This window comes from Nerophis ophidion, linkage group LG05, assembly GCF_033978795.1.
Source record: "Nerophis ophidion isolate RoL-2023_Sa linkage group LG05, RoL_Noph_v1.0, whole genome shotgun sequence".
Classification (NCBI taxonomy): Eukaryota; Metazoa; Chordata; class Actinopteri; order Syngnathiformes; family Syngnathidae; genus Nerophis; species Nerophis ophidion.
In genome coordinates this window covers 18,663,103-18,687,551 of record NC_084615.1, presented here as the reverse complement: position 1 = coordinate 18,687,551, position 24,449 = coordinate 18,663,103, and the positions used below count along the sequence as shown (strand labels likewise).

At 42.8% G+C, this 24,449-nt stretch overlaps 1 protein-coding gene across 13 annotated transcripts in view; it reads left to right on the top strand.

The window, feature by feature from the left end:
- Positions 1-846: 846 nt before the first annotated feature.
- Positions 847-24,449, top strand: part of dlg3 (discs, large homolog 3 (Drosophila)) — a 216,508-nt gene continuing 192,905 nt past the window's right edge. For 2 of the 13 annotated variants that reach the window (XM_061900275.1, XM_061900274.1), the window contains exon 1: positions 854-1,374. In XM_061900275.1, the coding sequence (XP_061756259.1) occupies positions 967-1,374 (408 nt within the window). In that variant the 5' untranslated portion in view covers positions 854-966. Of the gene's footprint in view, positions 1,375-24,449 lie in introns of all 13 variants that reach the window. The other 11 variants (XM_061900281.1, XM_061900280.1, XM_061900285.1 and 8 more) reach the window with 9 other exon arrangements.

Genomic DNA, 24,449 nt, shown 5'->3' with positions numbered 1-24,449 from the left:
CCCCTTTAAGAGCAGTGAGTGGAGGATGCTGCTGACGGCGGCGCTGCCAGCCGATTGGCTGTACCCGTGGGGGGGGGGTCGGCGGGGGGATGCTGCTACGTCGCTCACAGCCCTCCCTCTCTCTCTCCCTCTCTCGCTCGCTCGCTCTACCACCGCCACCCCCCCTCCCCTCGCTTCGCTCCCATCTCTGGGAATAATCCACATCTAGGGCAAGCTGGCTGAGAGGCGATCACCGCTCAGCTCCTCTCTGCAGGCTGGGAGAACTATATCCCCCCCCCCTTTTTTTTTTTTCCACGCAGGAGGAGACGAAACTTGACATTTCGGAGCCAAGACAGCAAGAATTGAAGAGCGACAAATTTTTTTCCATCGAAGGACAGCGTTTATTTATACATATTGTTTATATATCTATATATATATATTTGTACACACACTTATAGTTATTTATATATATATATATATACATATATATATATATATACAATTAACCTTGTACATATCCGTATTTGTGCTTGTCAGTTTATAATATTTTTATATGTAATTGTGTGTGTAAATATATATAATATATAGGCAAAACATATATATATATATATATATATATATATTCAAATATATATATATGAATTTATATGCGCATCACTGTGAACCAAGAGGATTCTCATCTCATCAGGGCTGGTCTCTGATTGTGCGATCATATATTTTGAATATTTGATCTTCTACGTCAAGAGGACAAAGACGACGTGCCCATTTTGTATTTTTTGGTGTCCCCGTCGCCGTATCCTGGCCTCCGCCGGAGAAGAGTGACTCGGAGAGCGGGATTTGACCGGGAGGAGGGGAGGGGGGGAGGAGAAAAAAAAAAACTAGAAAAATCGGTCGAAAAGCTCCCGCCATTGGCGCGGTTACCGCAGGCGTCCGCCAGCCCGCCGCCGCAGCGCGCCATCCGAGGGAGGGAGACGGGAGAGCGCCAGCATGCACAAACACCACCACTGCTGCAAGTGCCCAGAATGTTATGAGGTGACCCGCATGGCCGCCCTGCGCAGGATGGACGCCCCGTCGTACGTTGGGGACTGGCAGGCCGAGCCCTACGGATACCCGCCCGGGTACGGAGGAGGCCAAACCCTGCCCGCGCCGGCCTCCGGTGGAGGAGGCAACATGGGAGGCGGCGGCGGCGGCGGCGGGGGAGAACGAGGAGGCGGAGGCGGAGGAGGTGGCACCTTAGGGAGAAGTAAGGGCAAGATGATGTCTGGCGGGGGTCCCGGAGGCCCCAACCCCAAGGGCCAATCCAAAGGGGGGCCCAAAGTGAACGGCAACAACACCAGCGGACAAGGAGGATGGTGGCCCGAGTGCACTTGCACCAACCGGGAGTGGTATGAGCAGGTAGGCCCCTCTTCCTCACCCATGACTTTATTACCAACCTGCGCCGAAACACATTTTTGCACCCCCGCCACCTCGTCTTCTGTAAGCGTTACGTAAAAAGGGAGGTTGCTGGTGTGTGTCTTCATTAGACGCCGATGATTGGTCGCCATTGACAGGCTGCCATCTTATAGCGTCTTACAGCCTTGCCGCGTTTGAGGACGGAGTGTGAATGAAGCCTGGGGGGGAAGGGGGGAGTGACGAGTCTGCCAAGCGTTAATTAAGCAAGGTGCACGTATGTGAGCTCAAGTGGGGAAGGGGGGGGGGGCTTGTCCAGGCGGATATTGAAGGAACGTGCGTGAGTATGTGTCAGGGCCGGCTTACGCCGCATTTTGAGCATGAAGGTGTGGGGGAGAAGAAAGCGGGGGGGGGGAGGGTGAGAGGGGGCAAAAATGGAGGGCTTTCAATGATGTCCGTGAGCTGAGCCGCAGCTCCAAATCAGCGCCATGCTTTTATTTTCCCCGACGTAAGCCACCGGCGTCGTTCTTTTTTTACTGAATTATTTTTATTTTTGTTGCTAAATCTTCCGTGCGGAAAGGCAACGGAGAAAATAAGCCAATAAAGGCTGGCGATGTGTCAAGGGGGGAGGTGGCGGCGGTGGCCGGGGGCGGGGAGGTGTGTGTGTGGGGGGGGGGTTACGTAAGAGGAGGGAGTCGGTGGAGAGAGCGAGCAAGAAGGCCGCGCTCCTGGCGGCGTGGAGGCGAGCATCTGCCCCTCCAAACCGGGAGAAAAGAACCCCAAGCGCTCTCCCTCGGGGAAAATGTAACAGACGGGAATCGAACCCGTCTTTGTGAGGGTCCTGTACCGTGATGCTGGTCCTTTGCTCAAAATGTTGCAGAGATGATGGTTTCAGGACCACGTTCCAGATTTCAGGACGCGCCGTTTTGTGGGCGGTCCTTAGTTTTAGTGAAATGAAGTGAATTATATTTATATAGCGCTTTTCTCTAGTGACTCAAAGCACTTTACATAGTGATCTATCCAAGTTACATTTAAACAAGTGGGGGTGGCACTGGGAGTAGGTGGGTAAAGTGTATTGCCCAAGGACACAACTGCAGTGACTAGGATGGCGGAAGCGGGGATCGAACCTGGGACCCTCAGGTTGCTGGCTCGGCCGCTCTACAAACCGAGCTATAGCGTTTAGCGCCTCAATAAGGCGTCTATTGACGCCGTATTCACGCCTCGGTTTGTTGACTCATGCAGTCAAGTCCACCATCAAAGATAAGAGGATGTGGTAAAACACATAGCTTTTCTTCAGAAGGAATGTTTGGAGGAGAAAAGGTGAGGCCTTTAATCCCAGGAACACCAACCCCACTGTCAAGCATGGTGGTGGTAGTATTATGCTCTGGGCCTGTTTTGCTGCCAATGGAACTGATGCTTTACAGAGACTAAATGGGACGGTGTGCCCTTTTGAACCAGGAGAAAAAACCCCGACTGCTCATCCTCGGGAAATGTGGCACTCCCCGCCCCCTTTAACCTATGGGAATCAAACCCGCACATCTTGTTTGGATGTGGGTAAGGGTCTAGTTGGGTCACATCCTACCATGATGCTGGTTCTCTGCTCAAAATGTTGCAGAGAGGATGGTTTCAGGACCACGTTCCAGCTTTCAGGTTGCGCCGTTTTGTGGGCGGTCCTTAGTTTAAGCGCCTCAATATGGCGTCTGCTGACGGACGTAAAATGGAATTAAAGAGTTGAGAGGTCCCCCCCCTCAGTTTGTTGACTCACGCAGTCAAGTCCACCATCAACAATAAAAGGATGTGGTAAACCACAGAACTTTCCTCCAGAAGGAATGTTTGGAGGACAAAAGGTGGGTCTTTTAATCCCAGGAACACCACACCTACCATCAAGCATTGTGGTGGTAGTATTATGCTCTGGGCCTGTTATGCTGCCATTGCATCTGTGTAAGGGTCTAGTTAGGCCATATCGCACCGTGATGCTGGTTCTTTGCTCAAAATGTTGCAGAGATGATGGTTCCAAGACCACGTTCAAGCCTTCAGGATGCACCGTTTTGTGGGCGGTCCTTATTTTAGCGCCTCGGTTTGTTGACTCATGCAGTCAAATCCACAATCAAAGATAAGAGGATGTGGTAAACCACAGAACTTTCCTCCAGAAGGAATGTTTGGAGGAGAAAAGGTGAGGCCTTTAATCCAAGGAACACCACACCTACCGCCAAGCATGGTGGTGGTAATATTATGCTCTGGGCTGGTTTTGCTGCCAATGTATCTGTGTAAGGGTCTAGTAGGGTCACATTGTACCGTGGTGCTGCTTCTTTGCTTAAAATGTTGCAGAGATGATGGTTTCAGGACCACGTTCCAGCCTTCAGGATGCACCGTTTAGTGGGTGGTCCTTAATTTTAGCGCCTCGGTTTGTTGACTCATGCAGTCAAGTCCACCATCAAAGATGAGAGGATGTGGTAAACCACAAAACTTTCCTCCAGTAGCAATGTTTGGAGGACAAAAGGTGGGGCTTTTAATCCCAGGAACACTACACCTACCGCCAAGCATGGTGGTGGTAGTATTATGCTATGGGCTGGTTTTGCTGCCAATGTATCTGTGTAAGGGTCTAGTTGGGTCACATCGTACCGTGATGCTGCTTCTTTGCTCAAAATGTTGCAGAGATGATGGTTCCAGGACCACGTTCCAGCCTTCAGGATGCGCCGTTTTGTGGGCGGTCCTTAGTTTAGTTTAACGCCTCAATATGACGTCTACTGGCGCCGAATCGACGCCTCGGTTTGTTGACTCATGCAGTCAAGTCCACCATCAAAGATAAGAGGATGTGGTAAACCACAGAACTTTCCTCCAGAAGGAATGTTTGTAGGAGAAAAGGTGAGGCCTTTAATCCCAGGAAAACCAAGCCTACCGCCAAGCATGGTGGTGGTAGTATTATGCTTTGGGCCTGTTTTGCTGCCAATGCATCTGTGTAAGGGTTTAGTAGGGCCACATCGTACCGTGATGCTGGTTCTTTGCTCAAAATGTTGCAGAGATGATGGTTCCAGGACCACGTTCCAGCCTTCAGGATGCACCGTTTTGTGGGCGGTCCTTAGTTTTAGCGCCTCGGTTTGTTGACTCATGCAGTCAAGTCCACCATCAAAGATAAGTGGATGTGGTAAACCACATAACTTCCCTCCAGAAGGAATGTCTGGAGGAGAAAAGGTGGGGCTTTTAATCCCAGGAACACCAAGCCTACTGTCAAGCAAGGTGGTGGTAGTATTATGCTCTGGGCCTGTTTTGCTGCCAATGCATCTGTGTAAGGGTCTACTTGGGTCACATCGTACCATAATGCTGCTTCTTTGCTCAAAATGTTGCAGAGATGATGGTTCCAGGACCACGTTCCAGCCTTCAGGATGCTCCCTTGTGTTGGCGGTCCTTAATTTTAGCGCCTCGGTTTGTTGACTCATGCAGTCAAGTCCACCATCAAAGATCAGAAGATGTGGTAGACCACAGAACTTTCCTCCGGAAGGTCTTATCTTTGTCCATGTGATGTCAGATGAAACAAAAATGGAGCTGTTTGGCCACAATACCCAGCAATATGTTTGGAGGAGAAAAGGAACACCACACCTACCGTCAAACATGGTGGTGGTAGTATTATGCTCTGGGCCTGTTTTGCAGCCAATGTAACCGGTGCTTTACAGAAACTAAATGGGACAGCGTGGACGCAAGCATCCGCCCCTTCAAACCAGGAGGCAGTTGATTTTTTGACCACTCCTCTTGACCAAATTGTTGCAGTTCAGCTAAATGTGTTGGTTTTCTGACATGGACTTGTTTCTTCAGCATTGTCCACGTGTTTAAATCAGGACTTTGGGAAGTACCATTCTAAAACCTTCATTCCAGCCCTGATTTAGCCATTCCTTTACCACTTTTGACGTGTGTTTGGGGTGTCATCGTCCTGTTGGAACAGCCAACTGCGCCCAAGACCCAACCTCTAGTCTGATGCTGAGGAATTTGGAGGTAATCCATTTTTTTTTATTGTCCCATTTACTCTCTGTAAAGCACCAGTTCCATTGGCAGCAAAACAGGCCCAGAGCATAATACTACCACCACCATGTTTGACGGTAGGCCTGGTGTTCCTGGGATTAAAAGCCTCACCTTTTCTCCTCCAAACATATGGCTGGGTGTTGTGGCCAAACAGGTACATTCTTGAAAAAAAATCATAATGGCATGAGCATTTACTTCATTTTAGAATATTTTTCAACATATTGAGCAAAAAGGTCTCTGTTTTTTTTTTTTCTACCAAGAAAAGTGCACTTGTAATTTGTGAGAGTATATTTATTTGAAGGTATATTTGGCTTCAATGAGGCTAGCTCATTTTACTTGTGGTATTTTTTGGACCATACAAGACTTCCTTGTGGTCGACATAACATGTGATGGTGGTTCTTTGCTCAAAATGTTGCATAGATGTTTTAGATATCATCTTCAAGTCGCCACCTATCTCAGCTGCAGCGACCCCAAAAGGGACAAGCGGTAGAAAATGGATGGATGGATGGATCTTCAAGTCGCTTGCTGACAGTTGCCTCAGGATGCAGCTAACATCCATCCGCAGTCTTCAGTGTTTCAGATACTTCTAAATCACTAATCCTCGCCTGCATGGCGACAAATAAAGTACGTTGCTTACATGTATCGTTATCACTGGAGGACGAGGAATAGCGAAACATGCTTCAGTACACACCGTAGGAGGATACAATAGCTCAGCGGTATCACAATGTAAACAAACGCCATGGGCGGTTTAGCTCGGTTGGTAGAGTGGCTCTGCCAGCAACTTGAGGGTTGCAGGTTCAATTCCCGCTTCTGCCAACCTAGTCACTGCCGTTGTGTCCTTGGGCAAGACACTTTACCCACCTGCTCCCAGTGCCACCCACACTGGTTTGAATGTCACTTAGATATTGGGTTTCACTATGTAAAGCGCTTTGAGTCACTAGAGAAAAAGTGCTATATAAATATAATTAACTTTACTAATTCACGGACATCCACTGTTATGATACCAAGTACAGGCGCGTATCGAGTCGATACTCTAATTATTACATCGATATTTTTTATCGTCACAAAGTTTTTAATTATTTTTTTAAAATTCATATTGTTTTTTTCACTTATCCTCGCCTCCATGGCTAAAAATATAGTCAGTTTCTTACAAGTACCATTATCACTGCAGGACGAGGAATAGCGAAACATGCTTCACTACACACCGTAGGAGGATACAATAGCTCACTGGCGTCACAATGTAAAGAAACGCCATGGGTGGATCCACACCTGACATCCACTGTAATGATACCAAGTATAGGCGTGTATTGAGTCGATACTATTATTATTACATCGATATTTTTTATTGCCACAAAATCTTTAAAAATAAAAATTTTCATTCATATTGTTTTTTTCACTAATCCTCGCCTTCATGGCGACAAATAAAGTCAGTTTCTTACAAGTACTATTATCACTGGAGGACGAGGAATAGCTAAACAGGCTTCACTACACACCGTAGGAGGATACAATAGCTCAGTGGCGTCACAATGTAAACAAACGCCATGGGTGGATCCACACCTGACATCCACTGTAATGATACCAAGTACAGGCGCGTATCGAGTCGATCCTATTATTATTATTACATCGATATTTTTTTATCGTCACAAAATCTGTTTAAATTTTTTTTTTTTAATTCATATTGTTTTTTTCACTAATCCTTGCCTCCATGGCAACAAATAAAGTCAGTTTCTTACAAGTATCATTATCACTAGAGGACGAGGAATAGCGAAACATGCTTCACTACACACCGTAGGAGGATACAATAGCTCAGCGGCGTCATAATGTAAACCAACGCCATGGGTGGATCCACACCTGACATCCACTGTAATGATACCAAGTGTAGGCGTGTATCTAGTCGATACTTTTAGGATTACATAGATATTTTTATCGTCACAAAATCTGTTTTTTAATTCATATTGTTTTTATAAACTCAGGAAATACATCCCTGGACACATGAGGACTTTGAATATGACCAATGTATGATCCTGTATCTACTTGGTATCGGATCGATACGTAAATGTGTGGTATCATCCAAAACTAATGTAAAATATCAAAGAAGAGAAGAATATGTGATTATTACATTTTAACAGAAGTGTAGATAGAACATGATTAAGCAGAAAATAAGCAGATATTAACAGTAAATGAACAAGTAGATTATTAATCAATTTTTACAGTTTGGTCTTAATAATGTTGACGAAATAATAGAATGATTAGAATACATCAGCAGACTAATTAGGAGTCTTTGTTTACTTACTATTAAAAGACAAGTTGTCTAGTATGTTCACTATTTTATTTATGGACTAAATTGCAATAATAAACATATGTTTAATGCACCCTTATATTTTGTGTTTAAATAAAGACAATAATGCCATTTTTCGTTGTTGCCCTCCTTATTTAGAAAAGTATTGTAACACATTTTGGTACCTGTACCAAAATATTGTTATCGGGAGAAACCCATACTTTGCAACCTTGGGTTATAGGGTGGTCGGGTTTGGAGGGGGGCGGCATTTGGGGGTAGCGGGGTTGTATATCGTCCCGGAAAAGTTAGTGCTGCAAGGCGTTCTGGGTATATGTTCTGTTGTGTTTATGTTGTGTTACGGTGCGAATGTTCTCCCAGAATGTGTTTGTTGTTCTTGACCGGTGTGGGTTCACAGTGTGGCGCATATTTGTAGCAGTGTTAAAGTTGTTTATACGGCCACCCTCAGTGTGACCTGTATGGCTGTTGACCAAGTATGCCTTGCATTCACTTGTGTGTGTGAGACAAGCCGTAGATATTATGTGATTGGGCCGGCACGGAAAAGCAGTGCCTTTAAGGTTTTTTGGTGCTCTTTACTTGTCCTTACGTCCGTGTACCACTCCGTACAGTCAAAAATTTTACCTTTTGAAACCGATACCGATAATTTCCGATATAATTTTAAAGCATTTATCGACCGATAACCTGCTGCTATAAAGCGCTACTCAGCGGTCCATCATTCCAAAGGGAAATTAAGCGGTAGTGAAGGCGTTGGGTGGGGGTGGGGTGTGTGTTTGTGTATATACTCATTTTCTTTGGGTGTAGTGGTGTAGTGTCCATAGGCCTGGGTCGTTCTGCATGCAATGCAAGCAAAGTTCGACTTCCAGGTGTCGTTGAGGAGGGAGAGTCGACAAAAGCGTCCATCTTTAAGAGTCCTCTGAGATTTTTACAGAACAGCCTGCTCCTGTTGTTGCAGCGTCAAGGCCATTCGAGGGAGTCAAATCGTAGATTAGGTTTTGTTTTTTTTCCGCGAGCTCGTCTGTTCTATTCGTCCAATTTTTCCCTTTTAACAAGCTTCTTCATGATGTGATCAATTCCATGGCTGATGTTTAGATTTGGAGGACAGCGCAAAGAAAGAGGCTTCAAAAAAATGTGTACACATGACAAGACAAAGAGAGCAAGCAGGGAGTGTTAGAATGTATATATTTCAAATCATATCTGGTAACCATAGCATGATTTTGCATTTTGATTTGGAATATTCAAGCTACATCATGTGACAGAAATCCGCCCGATTGACCGAACCTCTAGTTGAAACACCACCTACATTTCTAACTGGGACTCTGTTTAGAACGAGATGGTGTGATCCAACTAAAGTCTTCAGCCCCCTTCCACTCGTCTCCCACCCTGCGGCCACCAATCTGTCTTCCCCCAGCTCTGTTGCTCTGATTCTCTTCAAACATTCATTGGATTTTGCTTTATTTATAACCACGACACTACAGAAAACAGGCATGTGGTTTTTCCGTCTGTAGTCGAAAATCCGTCTTTTTTATCCTTGTAAAAATATAAAAATATATATTTTCTCTTTGCCATACCTGCCAGCAACTACGATTTCCCCCTAACGAGTATGGTTTTTGATCATCAAGTGGTAAAAACCTACGTGTTTCCATTAAAAAATAATAAAAAATGGAAGCTACGCAGCGTAGCAACTCCACGGGCTGGGGAAAAAATATACGGGAAACATGAATGTTGCTCGATCTTCTCATATTGTTGCTTTGTTCCATTTTTATATCACTTTTGCTAGTTTGACCTCCTTATTTCCTGTTTGCTTTGTCACCATGGTTGTTTATTAGTTTCACCTGCTACTCTCGGTTCTCGCACACCTGTTTCTAGTAATCACCTCCCTTATTTAAGCTCGCCCCTTTTCGTTGTTCTGCCTGGGATCCTAATTTGCTTATACACAACTAGTAACGACTGCTATTGATTCTATTACTCGCTAGCTCTCACGCTAAGCTCTATTTTATTTTTAGTCGTTTTGTTTTCTCTCTTCGTGCCTAGTGTTTGTGTTTCGTTCGTTATTCCTAGCCTCCACGCTAGCGCCATTTGTTTGCCTTTTTCTATTAGCACCAGTGTTTTTGTTCTAGCCTGTTTTGAGTTTAATAAATCGTTATTTCTTACCTTTTGCTGTGTTCTTGCCGACGCATCCACGGAGGAACAAATTCGGAATCGTTATGCCACAGTCTAAACAGATTGGTTGGTTTACTCACAGTGGAGGCACAAAACTTAACGCAGGGAACAAAACTAATACTTAAACACAAACTATGAACATAAAACAAACAACATTTACTGTGACATGAGCAAAGCAGCATGAACAAAGAACATCAGTACGAACTATGGCATTGACAGAGCAAAAACAAGAGTGGTGACACCAGAACAACCCAACAGAAAATGACAGGCTTAAATAGTGACATGATTAACAACAGGTGCGTGAGTTCAAACAAATGAGGCAGGTGAAACTAAAACAAACCAGGGTGCGCAAAAACAGGAACTAATGGAGTAAAAAACAAAACAGAAGATAAGTAAACAGAATCTAGATTACAGAACATGACAGAGGGACAGTATTGAAATCAGGCATGTGATTTTTTTTTTTTTTGTCTATCGTCACAAATCCGTCTTTTTTATCTCTGTAAGAATATAAAAAAATATTTTCCGTTTTTCTTTGTTTTTTCCGACCTACGTCGTGTGTTAAAAAGTCTTGATCGGTCTCTTTGCCATTCCTGCCAGCAACTACGATTTCACTCTAATGAGTATAGTTTTTGATTATCCAGTGGTTAAAAAGGACGTTTTTTCATTAAAAATGATGAAAAATGGAAGCTACGTCGCATAGCAACTTCACAGGCAGGGGACAAAATATAAGGGAAACATCAATGATGATTGGTGGTTTACAAACCCCGTTTCCATATGAGTTGGGAAATTGTGTTAGATGTAAATATAAATGGAATACAATGATTTGCAAATCCTTTTCAACCCATATTCAATTGTATATGCAACAAAGACAAGATATTTGATGTTCAAACTTTTTTGCAAATAATAATTAACTTTGAATTTCATGGCTGCAATACGTGCCAAAGTAATTGGGAAAGGGCATGTTCACCACTGTGTTACATCACTTTTGCTTTTAACAACACTCAATAAACGTTTGGGAACTGAGGAAACTAATTGTTGAAGCTCTGAAAGTGGAATTCTTTCCCATTCTTGTTTTATGTAGAGCTTCAGTCGTTCAACAGTCCGGTGTTTCCGCTGTCGTATTTTACGCTTCATAATGCGCCGCACAGGAGACAGGTCTGGACTGCAGGCGGGCCAGGAAAGTACCCGCGCTCTTTTTTACGAAGTCACGCTGTCTTAACACGTGAATGTGGTTTGGCTTTGTCTTGTTGAAATAAGCAGGGGCGTCCATGAAAAAGACGGCGCTTAGATGGCAGCATGTGTGGTTCCAAAACCTGTATGTACCTTTCAGTATTAATGGTGCCTTCACAGATGTGGAAGTTACCCATGCCTTGGGCACTAATGCACCCTCATACCATCACAGATGCTGGCTTTTGAACTTTGCGTCGATAACAGTCCGGATGACACAATGTCAAATATTTCCAAAAACAATTTGAAATGTGGACTCGTCGGACCACAGAACACTTTTATACTTTGCATCAGTCCATCTTAGATGATCTCGGCCCCAGAGAAGCCGGCGGCGTTTCAGGATGTTGTTGATAAATGGCTTTCGCTTTGCATAGTAGAGCTTTAACTTGCACTTACAGATGTAGCGACCAACTGTATTTAGTGACAGTGGTTTTCTGAAGTGTTCCTGAGCCCGTGTGGTGATATCCGTTAGAGATTGATGTCTGTTTTTGATACAGTGCCGTTTGAGGGATCGAAGGTCACGGTCATTCAATGTTGGTTTCTGGCCATGCCGCTTACGTGGACTGATTTCTACAGAATCTCGGAACCTTTTGATGATATTATGGACCGTAGATGTTGAAATCCCTAAATTTCTGTCAATTGCACTTTGAGAAACGTTGTTCTTAAACTGTTTGACTATTTGCTCACGCAGTTGTGGACAAAGGGGTGTACCTCGCCCCATCCTTTCTTGTGAAAGACTGAGCATTTTTTGGGAAGCTGTTTTTATACCCAATCATGGCACCCACCTGTTCCCAATTAGCCTGCACACCCGTGGGATGTTCCAAATAAGTGTTTGATGAGCATTCCTCAACTTTATCAGTATTTTTTGCCACCTTTCCCAATTTTTTTGTTGCATGTTGCTGGCATCAAATTCTAAAGTTAATGATTACTTGAAAAAAAAAATGTTAGCAGTTTGAACATCCAATATGTTGTCTTTGTAACATATTCCACTGAATATGGGTTGAAAAGGATTTGCAAATCATTGTATTCCGTTTATATTTACATCTAACACAATTTCCCAACTCATATGGAAACGGGGTTTGTAAATTCCACGCCAGAACATCCTACTTCACGTATTTTCCAGAATGTTGTAGCCCCGATAATAACCGCCGTCGACTCTTTTTCATAAATAAGCCTTTTTTTTTTTTGGGGTTGTTGCGTATTTGTTACTGGTGCTCCGCGGACGTGTTGTTTTTAGATTAATTCACAGGCACAGTAGGCGTTCCATGTTGAAGACTCCCATAGGTGATTACCACTTGACGGCCCCCGGGCCTTCATCACAAGTGTGTGTGTGTGTGTGTGTGTGTGTGTGTGTGTGTGTGTGTGTGTGTGTGTGTGTGTGTGTGTGTGTGTCCAGTCACATTGAGTTATGATGTCAGCGGCGCGTACATCCGTCTGATGAGATTTTGTCCGCGCTGATACGATTTGCCCTTCCTCGTACCAACACGCGGGGGTCTTAGCGGATGTAATGTTCACACGCTAAACGTCTCCTCCCGCCATCTTCAAAACCGTCCTCCGAAGCCGCGTTGCTCTCATTTACGAAGAAATGCGACGCAAAATCGAGCCGTCGGTTCTCCAGACCGCTAGTCCTTTGGTAGCATAGATATCTTCTAAGTCAGGGGTGTCAAACTCAAATACAGAGTGGGCCAAAATTTTAAACGGAACAAAGCCGCGGGCCAAGGTTGAACAAATTAACCTTTTAATAGGGACCCAAACAAGTTTTGCATTAAATATTGAACAAGCAAGGCTTATATAACTTTAGTGACATGCAAAATCCAGTTTCAAATAATAATAATAATAATTAAAAGAATATCAATGGCATATCAAATTAAATTTAAATAAAAATGTTATGTCTTTTTTTCTATTTGCAATCTTCTGAGGTAAATATCAAATTTTTTCCACAGGCTAATAATACATTTGAAAATAAAATAATAATGAATGAACCAAACATTCAAGCCTTGAAGTAGCAAGAGAAAATGCACGAATAAAACGTTAATTATTGGTCAGTTTGCTGGAAGTTTCCCGGAAGAGTTAGTGCTGCAAGGGTTTCTGAGTATTTATTCTGTTGTGTTACGGTGCGGATGTTCACCCGAAATGTGTTTGTCATTCTTGTTTGGTGTGGGTTCACAGTGTGGCGCATATTTGTAACAGTGCTAAAGTTGTTTATACAGCCACCCTCAGTGTGACCTGTATGGCTGCTGACCAAGTATGCCTTGCATTCACTTGTGCGTGTGTGTAAAAGCCACAAATATTATGTGACACGCTGTTAGTATGGAGGAAAAGCGGACGTGACGACAGTTTGTAGAGAACACTGAAGGCAGTGCCTTAAATGCACGCCCCCAATATAGTCGTCCAGTTGGAAATCGGTAAAGAATTCGGGAGAACGGTTGCCCCGGGAGATTTTCGGGAGGGGCACTGAACTTCGGGAGTCTACCGGGAAAATTGGGAGGCTTGGCAAGTATGAGTATTAGCGGTGAATGCGGTGTTACAGCGGCACCGACGCTGTATAACACCGGCGGGCCAGCTGTAATGCTAAATTGATATTGCCTCAAGGGCCAAATTAAATTACACGGCGGGCCAGAGTTTGACACCCATGGTCTAAGTAGACGCAGCATGGAGGGGTACTGCCTACTGGTGCTGACGAGATGCAAGGACGCCATCTTGGAGTGGTGATCCGCTCCACTCAGTGCAATTCATTTGGCAGGAGCAATGAACTGTTGGCGCACTTACCTCACTCAATACCACTCATTTTCACACATTTTTTCTTTTGTAGAGCGATAATATCGGACGATAAATGCTTTAAAATGTAATATCGGAAGATATCGGTATCTGTTTAAAAAATTTGAATTCATGGCTTTTTAAAACGCTGCTGTACGGAGCGCCAATAAAGCCTTGAAGGCACTGCCTTCGCGTGCCGGCCCAATCACATAATATCTACGGCTTTTCACACACACAAGTGAATGCAAGGCATACTTGGTCAACAGCCATACAGGTCACACTGAGGGTGGCCATATAAACAACTTCAAAATTGTTACCATTAAGTTACAAGTTTATTCACAATACCATATAACATTTACAATATTGGTGAATATCATCATTTAAAGATTTTGGTACGTGAAAGGGTCCCCCAAATAAGCTAGAAGAAGCTTTTGACAGGGGGTCCAAAGGACAATATATACATGGAAAGATCAAACATCAAACATGGTAGCAAGCACAACAACAAAACACAATAACAAAACAATAACAACGCTATATGATTAACACAACATAATAGTACTAAAGCAAGCATACACATACATACATACATTCATTCAACCATGCAACCATTATGCGCCACACTGTGAACCCCCACACCAAACAAGAATGACAAACACATTACACACCGTAACACAACATAAGCACAACAGAACAAATCAATAAATGATAAATGGGTTGTACTTGTATAGCGCTTTTCAACCTTCAAGGTACTCAAAGCGCTTTGACACTACTTCCACATTTCCCCATTCACACACACACTGATGGAGGGAGCTGCCATGCAAGTCGCTAACCAGCACCCATCAGGAGCAAGGTTGGTACTAGCTGGGGATTGAACCAGGGACCCTCGGGTTGCACACGGCCACTCTCCCACTGCGCCACGCCGTCCCTACCTAGAGGCCCTTGCAGCACTAACTCTTCCAACCCCAACCCCGTCCACCTTAACCTCCTCATGCTCTCTCAGGAAGAGGATGTCCCAAATTCCAAGCTGCTGTTTTGAGGCATGTTTAAAAAATAAAAAATAAATGCACTTTGTGATTTCAATAATAAATATGGCAGTGTCATGTTGGCATTTTTGAAACAATATACAAGAGCGTATCAAGTCGATATTAGTATGATTACATTAATATATATATATTATTATTTTTTTAATTTATACTACGTTTATAAATCAGTAAAAATGTCCCTGTACACATGAGGACTTTCAATGTGACCAACGTATGATCCTATTACTACTCGGTGTCTGTCAAGGCGTGGGCTCGAACCCGCCTTTCTCCGGCAGCTGGATCTGCCAGCGCCCCGAGACTCGCGCCAGCCACATCGCGCCCACATGCCGGCAAGGCTGTGAGCAATCGGCAATCAACACACTCGGACTGATGAAGTGAAGTGAATTATATTTATATAGCGCTTTTCTCTAGTGACTCAAAGCGCTTTACATAGTGAAACCCAATATCTAAGTTACATTTAAACCAGTGTGGGTGCCACTGCATTTAGACCAATGGACCCAAGGATCCTCGCCGGAACTTAGTCCTTTCTGTACCTTAGTCTTTTCTGTCTTTATGTTTGTTGTATTTATGTCCTTTTTGTCTTGAAAATCAACCAATAATTTATAGCAACATTAATTTTTATTCATTATTATTTTTTGAGAAATTATTTAAAGAATTGTGTTATTAGAGTCAACAATGCAACTTTTTCTCGTTGCATTTCACCAATTTGCTCTTTTATTCGACTTTTTATTGTTTAAAAAATATATATTTTAGTATTTCTAGAATGATGTGCTGCAGGCCGGTAAAACATTAGCTGTGGGCCACACTTTGGACACCCCTGCTTTAAGCGATATTTCCCTTCGTTTTAGCGATCAAGAATATTTCAGTTATTTTCATACATCTTTGTAGCGACATTGTTAATTGTCATGTCATGTTCGGATGTACATTGTCTTTGCTCCACAGTAAGTCTTTGCTGTCGTCCAGCATTCTGTTTTTGTTTACTTTCTAGTGAGTTCAGTTTTAGTTTTGTTCTTCATAGCCTTCTTTAAGCGTCAATGCCTTTTCTTAGGGGCACTCACTTTTTGTTTATTTTTGTCTGAAGTATTAGATACATTTTTACCTGAACTCTGCCTCCCGCCGTTTCCGACATCTACAAAGCAATTAGCTACCGGCTGCCACCTACTGATATGGAAGAGTATTACACGGTTACCCCGCCGAGCTCTAGACAGCACCGAAACTCCACAACACCACATTATTAGTGGTTTGCAAAAAATGTTTTTAACCCAAATAGGTGAAATTAGATTATCTCCCACGGCATACCAGACTGTATCTCACGGCACACTGGTTGAAAAACACTGCAATAGACTGTATCTCTGTTTAGAGTTTATTTTGTTTTGACACTTTGTGTTGAGATTTTGTATTATATTCATCCCTTAAATGATCATGTTTACAGTGTTTGTTTTATATGTGTTTTTTATGTATGTCGCTTCAGATAAAAGCGTCTCCCAAAATACTTCAACATAAACATATTTAAACACCTGAAAGTCTTTATATCAGCTAAAATTGTCATGATGTGGACTGTGGTGTGGTTGGTTTTCCCCTGGTGCAAATCGACTGGACCGGACATGGCGTGAAGGTACTGACATCTTTTAATTAATCACTCAAAAATATTACAAAAAACAAAGGGTATAAACAAAAGGCGCTCTCAGCGGAGGTACAAAACTTGGCTATGAAAACAAAACTATTACTACAACGTAAGCTATGGACATAAAACAAAACTTGCAAACTATGGCATGAATAACGAAAACTCACTTGTAACGACAAAGGAGCATGGATCATCGGCATGGGTAACAAGGATGTGTAGAGGGTGATGTCGCCAGGCTGACTGCCTGGCAACTACAGGCTAAAATAGGGGCTGTGGTGATTAACAGGTGCATGAGTCCAAGTGAATCAGGTGCGTGACACGACAGGTGAAAACTAATGAGTTGTCATGGTGACAAAAACAAACAAGAGTGCACAATGAGTCCAAAACCAAACAGAACGTGACCACAAAACATGACAAAAACCACCAATCTGGTTCACTGGATTCAGAATAAAACCAAATTCTGTCTTAGCCAACAATGTTAGTATTTGAATATGGTTACTTAAAGACTTATTCCTGGTTACAATTATACTGTTAAAGTCTTTTCTAATAATAAATCCCCTCCTTTTTTTGGCCCTTACAATTTATTGTTTTTAATAACCAAGTCGTTGTAGTCATTTGTTCAATTTGTCCTCTGCATTTGACCCATCCCCTTGTTCACCCCCAGGAAGGTTTAGGGGATCAGTGGGCAGCAGCGGTGGCTGCGCCCGGGAATCATTTGTGGTGATTTCACCCCCAATTCCAACCCTTGATGCTGAGTGCCAAGCAAGGAGGTAATGGCTCCCATTTTTATAGACTTTGGTATGACTCGGCCGGGGTTTGAACTCACGACCTACCCATCTCAGGGCGGACACTCTAACCACTAGGCCACTGAGTAGGGTGGTCATGTGGTTGACTGTAAGATTTACCTCAATGGCTGACTTTTGCTCACATACCCACATTGTCTAATGTCTAACACACACACACATACTGGTTATCATTTGGAATGGGGACCAAGTTGTTGATTGTGACTTGTGGGGACCGCCCTTTCTACAGGTGGTGGAGGCATACAAAAATGAGGTAAAATGGCCACTGCCCAGTTAGCTCATACACGTCTTTAAATCTCTGGATTGATGAAGTAATGTGCTGATCATACTTACTAGGGACCCTGGGGAAAAAAAGAGTCAATATGGTTCATGGTTCCCATTTTTATAGTTTTTGGTATGACTCGGCCGTGCATTGAACTCACAAGCTACTGATCTCAGGGTGGACACTCTAACCACTAGGCCACTGAGAAGGGTGGTCACGTGGTTGACTGTAAGATGTAGCTCAATGGCTGACTTTTGCTCACGTACCCACACTGTCTAATGTCTAACACACACACACACACATACTGGTTATCATTTGGAATGGGGACCAAGTTGTTGATCATGACTTGTGGGGACCACCCTTTCTACAGGTGGTGGAGGCATAAAAAAAACATTTAGCTCATACACGTCTTTAAATCTCTGGATTGATGAAGTAATGTGCTGATCATACTGACTGGGGACCCTGGGGAAAAAGAGCTAATAAGGTTCATGGGGGAACAAATTGAATTTATTTTGCATAATTCACACACAATTGCACGTGACTACTGAGGACCATTTATAAAAAAAAAATTTAAAAAAAGGATGGAAAATTCTGAATGTGAATCATACTTTAAGGTAGTGCTGGGCGATATGGCATTTTATTGATATCTGGATATTTTCAGGCCATGTCACGATACACCATATATAGCTCGATATTTCGCCTTAGCCTTGAATGAACACTTGATACATATAATCACAGCAGTATGATGATTCTATGTGTCTACATTAAAACATTCTTCTTCATACAGCGTTCATATATGCTCCTTTTAAACTTTCATGCAGAGAGGGAAAGCACATCTAAGTCATTTTACCAAAAATGTCCAAAACAGAAAGTGCAAGATTGTCAGAGACATTTTAAAACAAGCTATGAGTGCACTTTTGTGCATGATGTCACAAAGATGACATATAAAAAAAAACACTAAATTAAAGTGCTCTTTTTGTACAGAGCGCCACTACAGTAGTTTAAAACAAATAAAGTGCACTTTTGTGCATGATGACACACAAGATATTTCAATAAGTGTCAAATAAAAATGAGCTGCATAATAGGAAATAATGTATGTCCTTTGCTATGTGGTAGGTTCCCGCGGACGTTATTGCCTTCTGTTGTTGACTATTTTTTTCATACGGTGTTGATGTGGAAATGGTTGCCTGGGCATTTTTGGACGGAGATATTGACATGCGGAGTTTCAATCACTCTTCATTCTCCAGCGGGTGACTTTTCAGATGATGCTACAAATTAACAATAATGCTACTTTTTGTAGCAACGCTTTTGCCGCATACTTGACACATTACGGTCGTCTGTTCAACCTTTTCCGCTTGAAGCCAAACCACCGCCAGACGCTGTTTTTCTTGCGGATTAATTAATTTGTTACCAGATTGGCACCGTCTTTCTCTCGTATTACCACTCGCACCTCTCAGCTAGCATCACAGCTAACGTTACCCACGCCGCTACCTCTCAATGACGCTGCACGCACGACTGTATGTGACGTATGTAAGAAGGTGCGCGTGTTTTATCCCTCTGTGGGAAGCAGAGGCAAGAAAGAGTGAGGATAGCAACTGCGTGAGAACGTATACTCCAATATCACGATATGGTCGCTTTCTATATCGCACAGAGACAAACCAGCGATATATCGAGTACATTCCATATATCGCCCAGCCCTAGTTTAAGGTAATGTTTTATCATCATGCTATATGAAAAATATTTTTAAAAGGTTAACATCATTTAAAAAGCTTTCCCTTTAGGGTCCCCATACCGTCGGAGGTCCCCTATAGGTGACTGTGTAAACACAGCGATGTCCCCATTAAGTCCGAATTGCCAGAATACACACACACACACACCCTCTGATGGCCGACAGAGACCTGTAGCTCCGCAACAAAGTGTTCCAGACCTCTGAGGAAGGGAGGCACTGCAGCGTGAACGAAAAGAGACAAGACCCACTCTCATATTCATGTACACTCTGACAAAGGTTTGCTCTTTGTGAAGACCCTCTTTCTCCAACGCCGCCTTTACGCCACTTGGCCCGGGTGTATTGCATGCAGGACTGAAGACTCAGTTTACTGATCATGGCAGCTTTTGGGTGCTCGGTCCCTCGGTTTTTGCCCGTGTGATCCATATGGTGGTTTTCAGAAGCCCTGCCAGAGCTCTGCCTACTATCAGGAGCACTGCTGTTAGTTTGATGCTTTTTTTTCTCTGCTGATCACAGTAGCGACTGGCCTAGAAAAGTGACAGCAGGACCCGGATCACAGGGGACCTCGCTCTCCATTGTGGGGCATGCTTAAATAATAATAATAATACCCCCGTGGCCCCTAATTAGAAGCATCGTCTGCTGGACAAGACATGTAGATGTGATGGAGCGTCCTCTCTACATCCCCCACATGTCTCTCTCTACATCCCCCACATGTCTCTCTCTACATCCCCCACATGTATCTCTCTACGTCCCCCACATGTCTCTCTTTACGTCCTCCACATGTCTCTCTCTACGTCCCCCACATGTCTCTCTTTACATCCCCCACATGTCTCTCTCTACGTCCCCCACATGTCTCTCTACATCCCTCACATGTCTCTCTCTACATCTCCCACATGTCTCTCTACATCCCCCACATGTCTCTCTCTACGTCCCCCACATGTCTCTCTTTAAATCCCCTACATGTCTCTCTACATCCCTCACATGTCTCTCTCTACATCTCCCACATGTCTCTCTACATCCCCCACATGTCTCTCTCTACGTCCCCCACATGTCTCTCTTTACATCCCCCACATGTCTCTCTACATCCCCCACATGTCTCTCTTTACATCCCCCACATGTCTCTCTTTACATCTCCCATATGTCTCTCTACATCCCCCACATGTCTCTCTCTACATCCCCCACATGTCTCTCTCTACTTCCCCCACATAGCAGAATGCCTTGTGGGTGTGCTCACAATCAATATGAGTGCAGAGTCCTGAAGCTTTCTGACTCCTCTTCATTTCTGTGTGGGTGATTTTGTTGCAGCTATCCTAACATTTTATTTGCACCTAGAACATCCATGTATCAGCACCTAGGACATCCCTGTATCTGCACCTAGGACGTCCCCTGTATCAGCACCTAGTCCATACATGTATCTGCACCTAGTCCATCCCTCTTTCAGCACCTAGGCATCCATGTATTAGCACCTAGAATAACATCCATGTATCTGCACCTAGAACATCCATGTATCAGCACCCAGACATCCATGTATCAGCACCTAGTACATCCATGTATCACCACCTAGAACATTCATGTATCACCACCTAGTACATTCATGTATCAGCACCAACACATCCATTTATCTGCACCTAGAACATTCATGTATCAGCATCTAGAACATCCATGTATCAGCACCTAGGACATCCATGTATCAGCATCTAGAACATCCATGTATTAGCACCTAGTACATCCATGTATCTGCACCAAGACAATCCATGTATCTGCACCTAGAACCTTTATTTATCAGCACCTAGACCACCCATGTTTCTGCACCTAGAAAATCCATGTAACTGTACCTAGTCCATCCCTATATCTGCACCTAGGATATCCATGTAACTGCACCTAGACATCCATGCATAGTACCTAGAATAACATCCTTGTATCTGCACCTAGAACATCCATGTATTAGCATCTAGTGGAGCCATGTATCAGCACCAAGGATATCAATGTACCTGCACCTAGAATACACCCAAGTACCAGCACCTAGTAGACCCATGTTTCTGCACCTTGTACATCCATGTATCAGCACCTAGTACATCCATGTATCAGCACCTAGTACATCCATGTATCAGCACCTAGTACATCCATGTATCACCACCTAGTACATCCATGTATCACCACCTAGCACATTCATGTATCACCACCTAGTACATTCATGTATCAGCACCTAGACATCCATGTATCTGCACCTAGAACATTTATGTATCAGCATCTAGAACATCCATGTATCAGCACTTAGAACACCCATGTTTCTGCACCTAGAACCTCCATGTATCTGTACCTAGGACATCCATGTTTCTGCACCTAGAACATCCATTTTTCTGCACCTAGCACATCTTTGTATCTGCACCTACTACATTTTGATAGTAGGCTAATATAACTAATATAGACACTTACATCATGTGTTGCCTTCATCATAACACTTATATACAACTTTTCAAGTCATTTTGATAGTAGGCTACGTACCTTAGAACAGATTTAGGCTTTTGAAGGAGTAATCAGTTTGTTGGAGACAACTTGTGATTACTATAATAAGTTAATGACGCGGTAAGTCCAATGATCCAGACACGTTTGTTACTGGATACCAAAACAAAACTTCTGCCTTAGACTTTGTATGTGATACAGTATTGCAACTACACTTATTTGATACTTGTCATTTTAAACTGCATCACGTATGTTAAGCCTGAGTGCTACGGTGTGCTTAGTTGTTGTGTAGCTCCAAGCTCATAATAGCCTATAGCGTACTGTGTTTACCTTTTTGTAAATGACATTTAGCAGTGGAACTTTGCACAAAGACTGCTTGTATCGTACTTCTTATGAGATTTTAGACACAAACCGGTATCATCCGATACTGGTTTTCTTGCTGATATCCAATCCGATATTACGATACATATTTTTCTTTTTTTTTCTTTTACAAATCCATAAAAAATAAACACTGATTCTGAGATTTGCACTTTTATTCAGATATGAGATAGGCGCCAGCGCCCCCCGCGACCCCGAAAGGGAATAAGCGGTAGAAAATGGATGGATGGATGTACTAAATTTTAATTGCTGGTACTAATCGCTGAAAACCACTGCAACGTTTTCCGACAAACGTAATCCTACTGTAGTTTTTTCATTCGCTACGTTTTTTTTATTTATTTATTTTTTTATCTCATGTCACTTCAAACTTCAGCTCCTGTTGTTTTTTTATGGCGGACATGTAAGAACAAGAAAAGTACATTTCTCCTACTCACGTATTCATGACGCCGCTGCTTTGCCGCGTCACGGCAGTTCAGGCTTAGTTTTTTAGCCTCTGCGAAAACATAAATGGAAAGCTGAATCAATTTTTAATGCTGTCCAGAATAAAGAGAGTGACGCCAGCTCAACGACAGGCACCATGTTTGCTACCGCGGACGTGACAAAATGAAACAAAATAAAATATCTATAATAGTTGTGAACATACTCCAGATCATAGACTTACAATTAAACATGCTTTTATTTGGTCAAAGTACAATTTTATGATATTCCTGCACTCTAACACAATAACCGTAAAAAAAAAAAAAAAAAATAAATACACAAAACGACCCAAAAATTAAGCCTCATTTTTACAAAAATCTCCATTGGCTTTGGACCGACAATTCCCGAGAAATTATGACTTTTGTGTCGTAATTATGACTTTTCGTGGTATTCGGACTATAAGGCGCATTTTAAATCCTTTTATTCCCTCAAAACTCGACAGTGAGCCTTATAAGCCGGTGCGCATAATGTAAGGCATAATTCTGGTTGTGCTTACCGACCTCGAATCAATTTTATTTGGTACATGGTGTAATACTAAGTGTGACCAGTAGATGGCAGTCACACATAGAAGATACATGTATGTACGGAATAATTCTGGTTGTGCTTACCGACTTCTAAGCAATTTCATTTTGCACATGGTGTAATAAGAGTGAGCAGTAGATGGCAGTCACCCATAGGAGGTACGTATATGTACGAAATAATTCTGTTTGTGTTTACTGACTTTCAAGCAATTTTATTTGGTACATGGTGTAATGATAAGTCTGACCAGTAGATGGCAGTTACACATAGGAGATACCTGTATGTATGGAATAATTCTGGTTGTGCTTACTGACCTCGAAGCAGTTTTATTTGGCACATGGTGTAATGATAAGTGTGACCAGTAGATGGCAGTCACACATAGGAAATACGTGTATGTACGGAATAATTCTGGTTGTGCTTACCGACTTTGAAGCAATTTTATTTGGTACACGGTGTAATTATACGTCTGACCAGTAGATGGCAGTCACACATAGGAGATACGTGTATGTACGGATTGATTCTGGTTGTGCTTACCGACTTCAAAGCAATTTTATTTGGTGCGTGGTGTAATGATAAGTGTAGATGGCAGTAACACAAAGAACATTTTTGTTAATTCTGGTTGTGCTTACTGACCTCGAAGCAATTTTATTTGGCACATGGTGTAATGATAAGTTTGACCAGTAGATGACAGTCACACATAGGAGATACGTGTATGTACGGAATAATTCTGGTTGTGCTTACTGACTTCGATGCAATTTTATTTGGTACATGGTGTAATGATAAGTGTGACCAGTAGATGGCAGTCACACATAAGAGATAAACCGCAATATGACTAAAGTAAACAATACCTGATGGTTTGTAGTGTGCTTCAACATAGGATTATTATTATGGTGTGTGTATAAGGTAAGACATATTATCTGGCGTTTTGTTTCGCAATATTATGCAAACATACATTTTCTCACCTCCCCGGACGGTACCTGCTGATCTGTATTTGGGATCTGCATAAGTCATGAAAATTTGCGTGCATCCGCCTTTGTAGTCTGATTGGCTTCTTCTTTTTCTCTATGTTCTTGTTGTGGGACATTCATCCTCCACTGTTGCCATTTCTAACATAAAGTAGTGTAAAGTTCTCACTTATATCTGTCAGTAAACTTGCCATGAAAGCACTCAAACATACCGGTGTGGTGAGTTTGTATTATTCACCAAAGGAACTTTAGTTATGAGAAAGTTCCGGTCAGACATTTTTTCACGGAACGCATTTCGGGTATTGTTGTTTCCGGATGAGGAGATTCTGCTCCGTTGTTGATTGAAGTAAAGTCTGAATGTCATTAA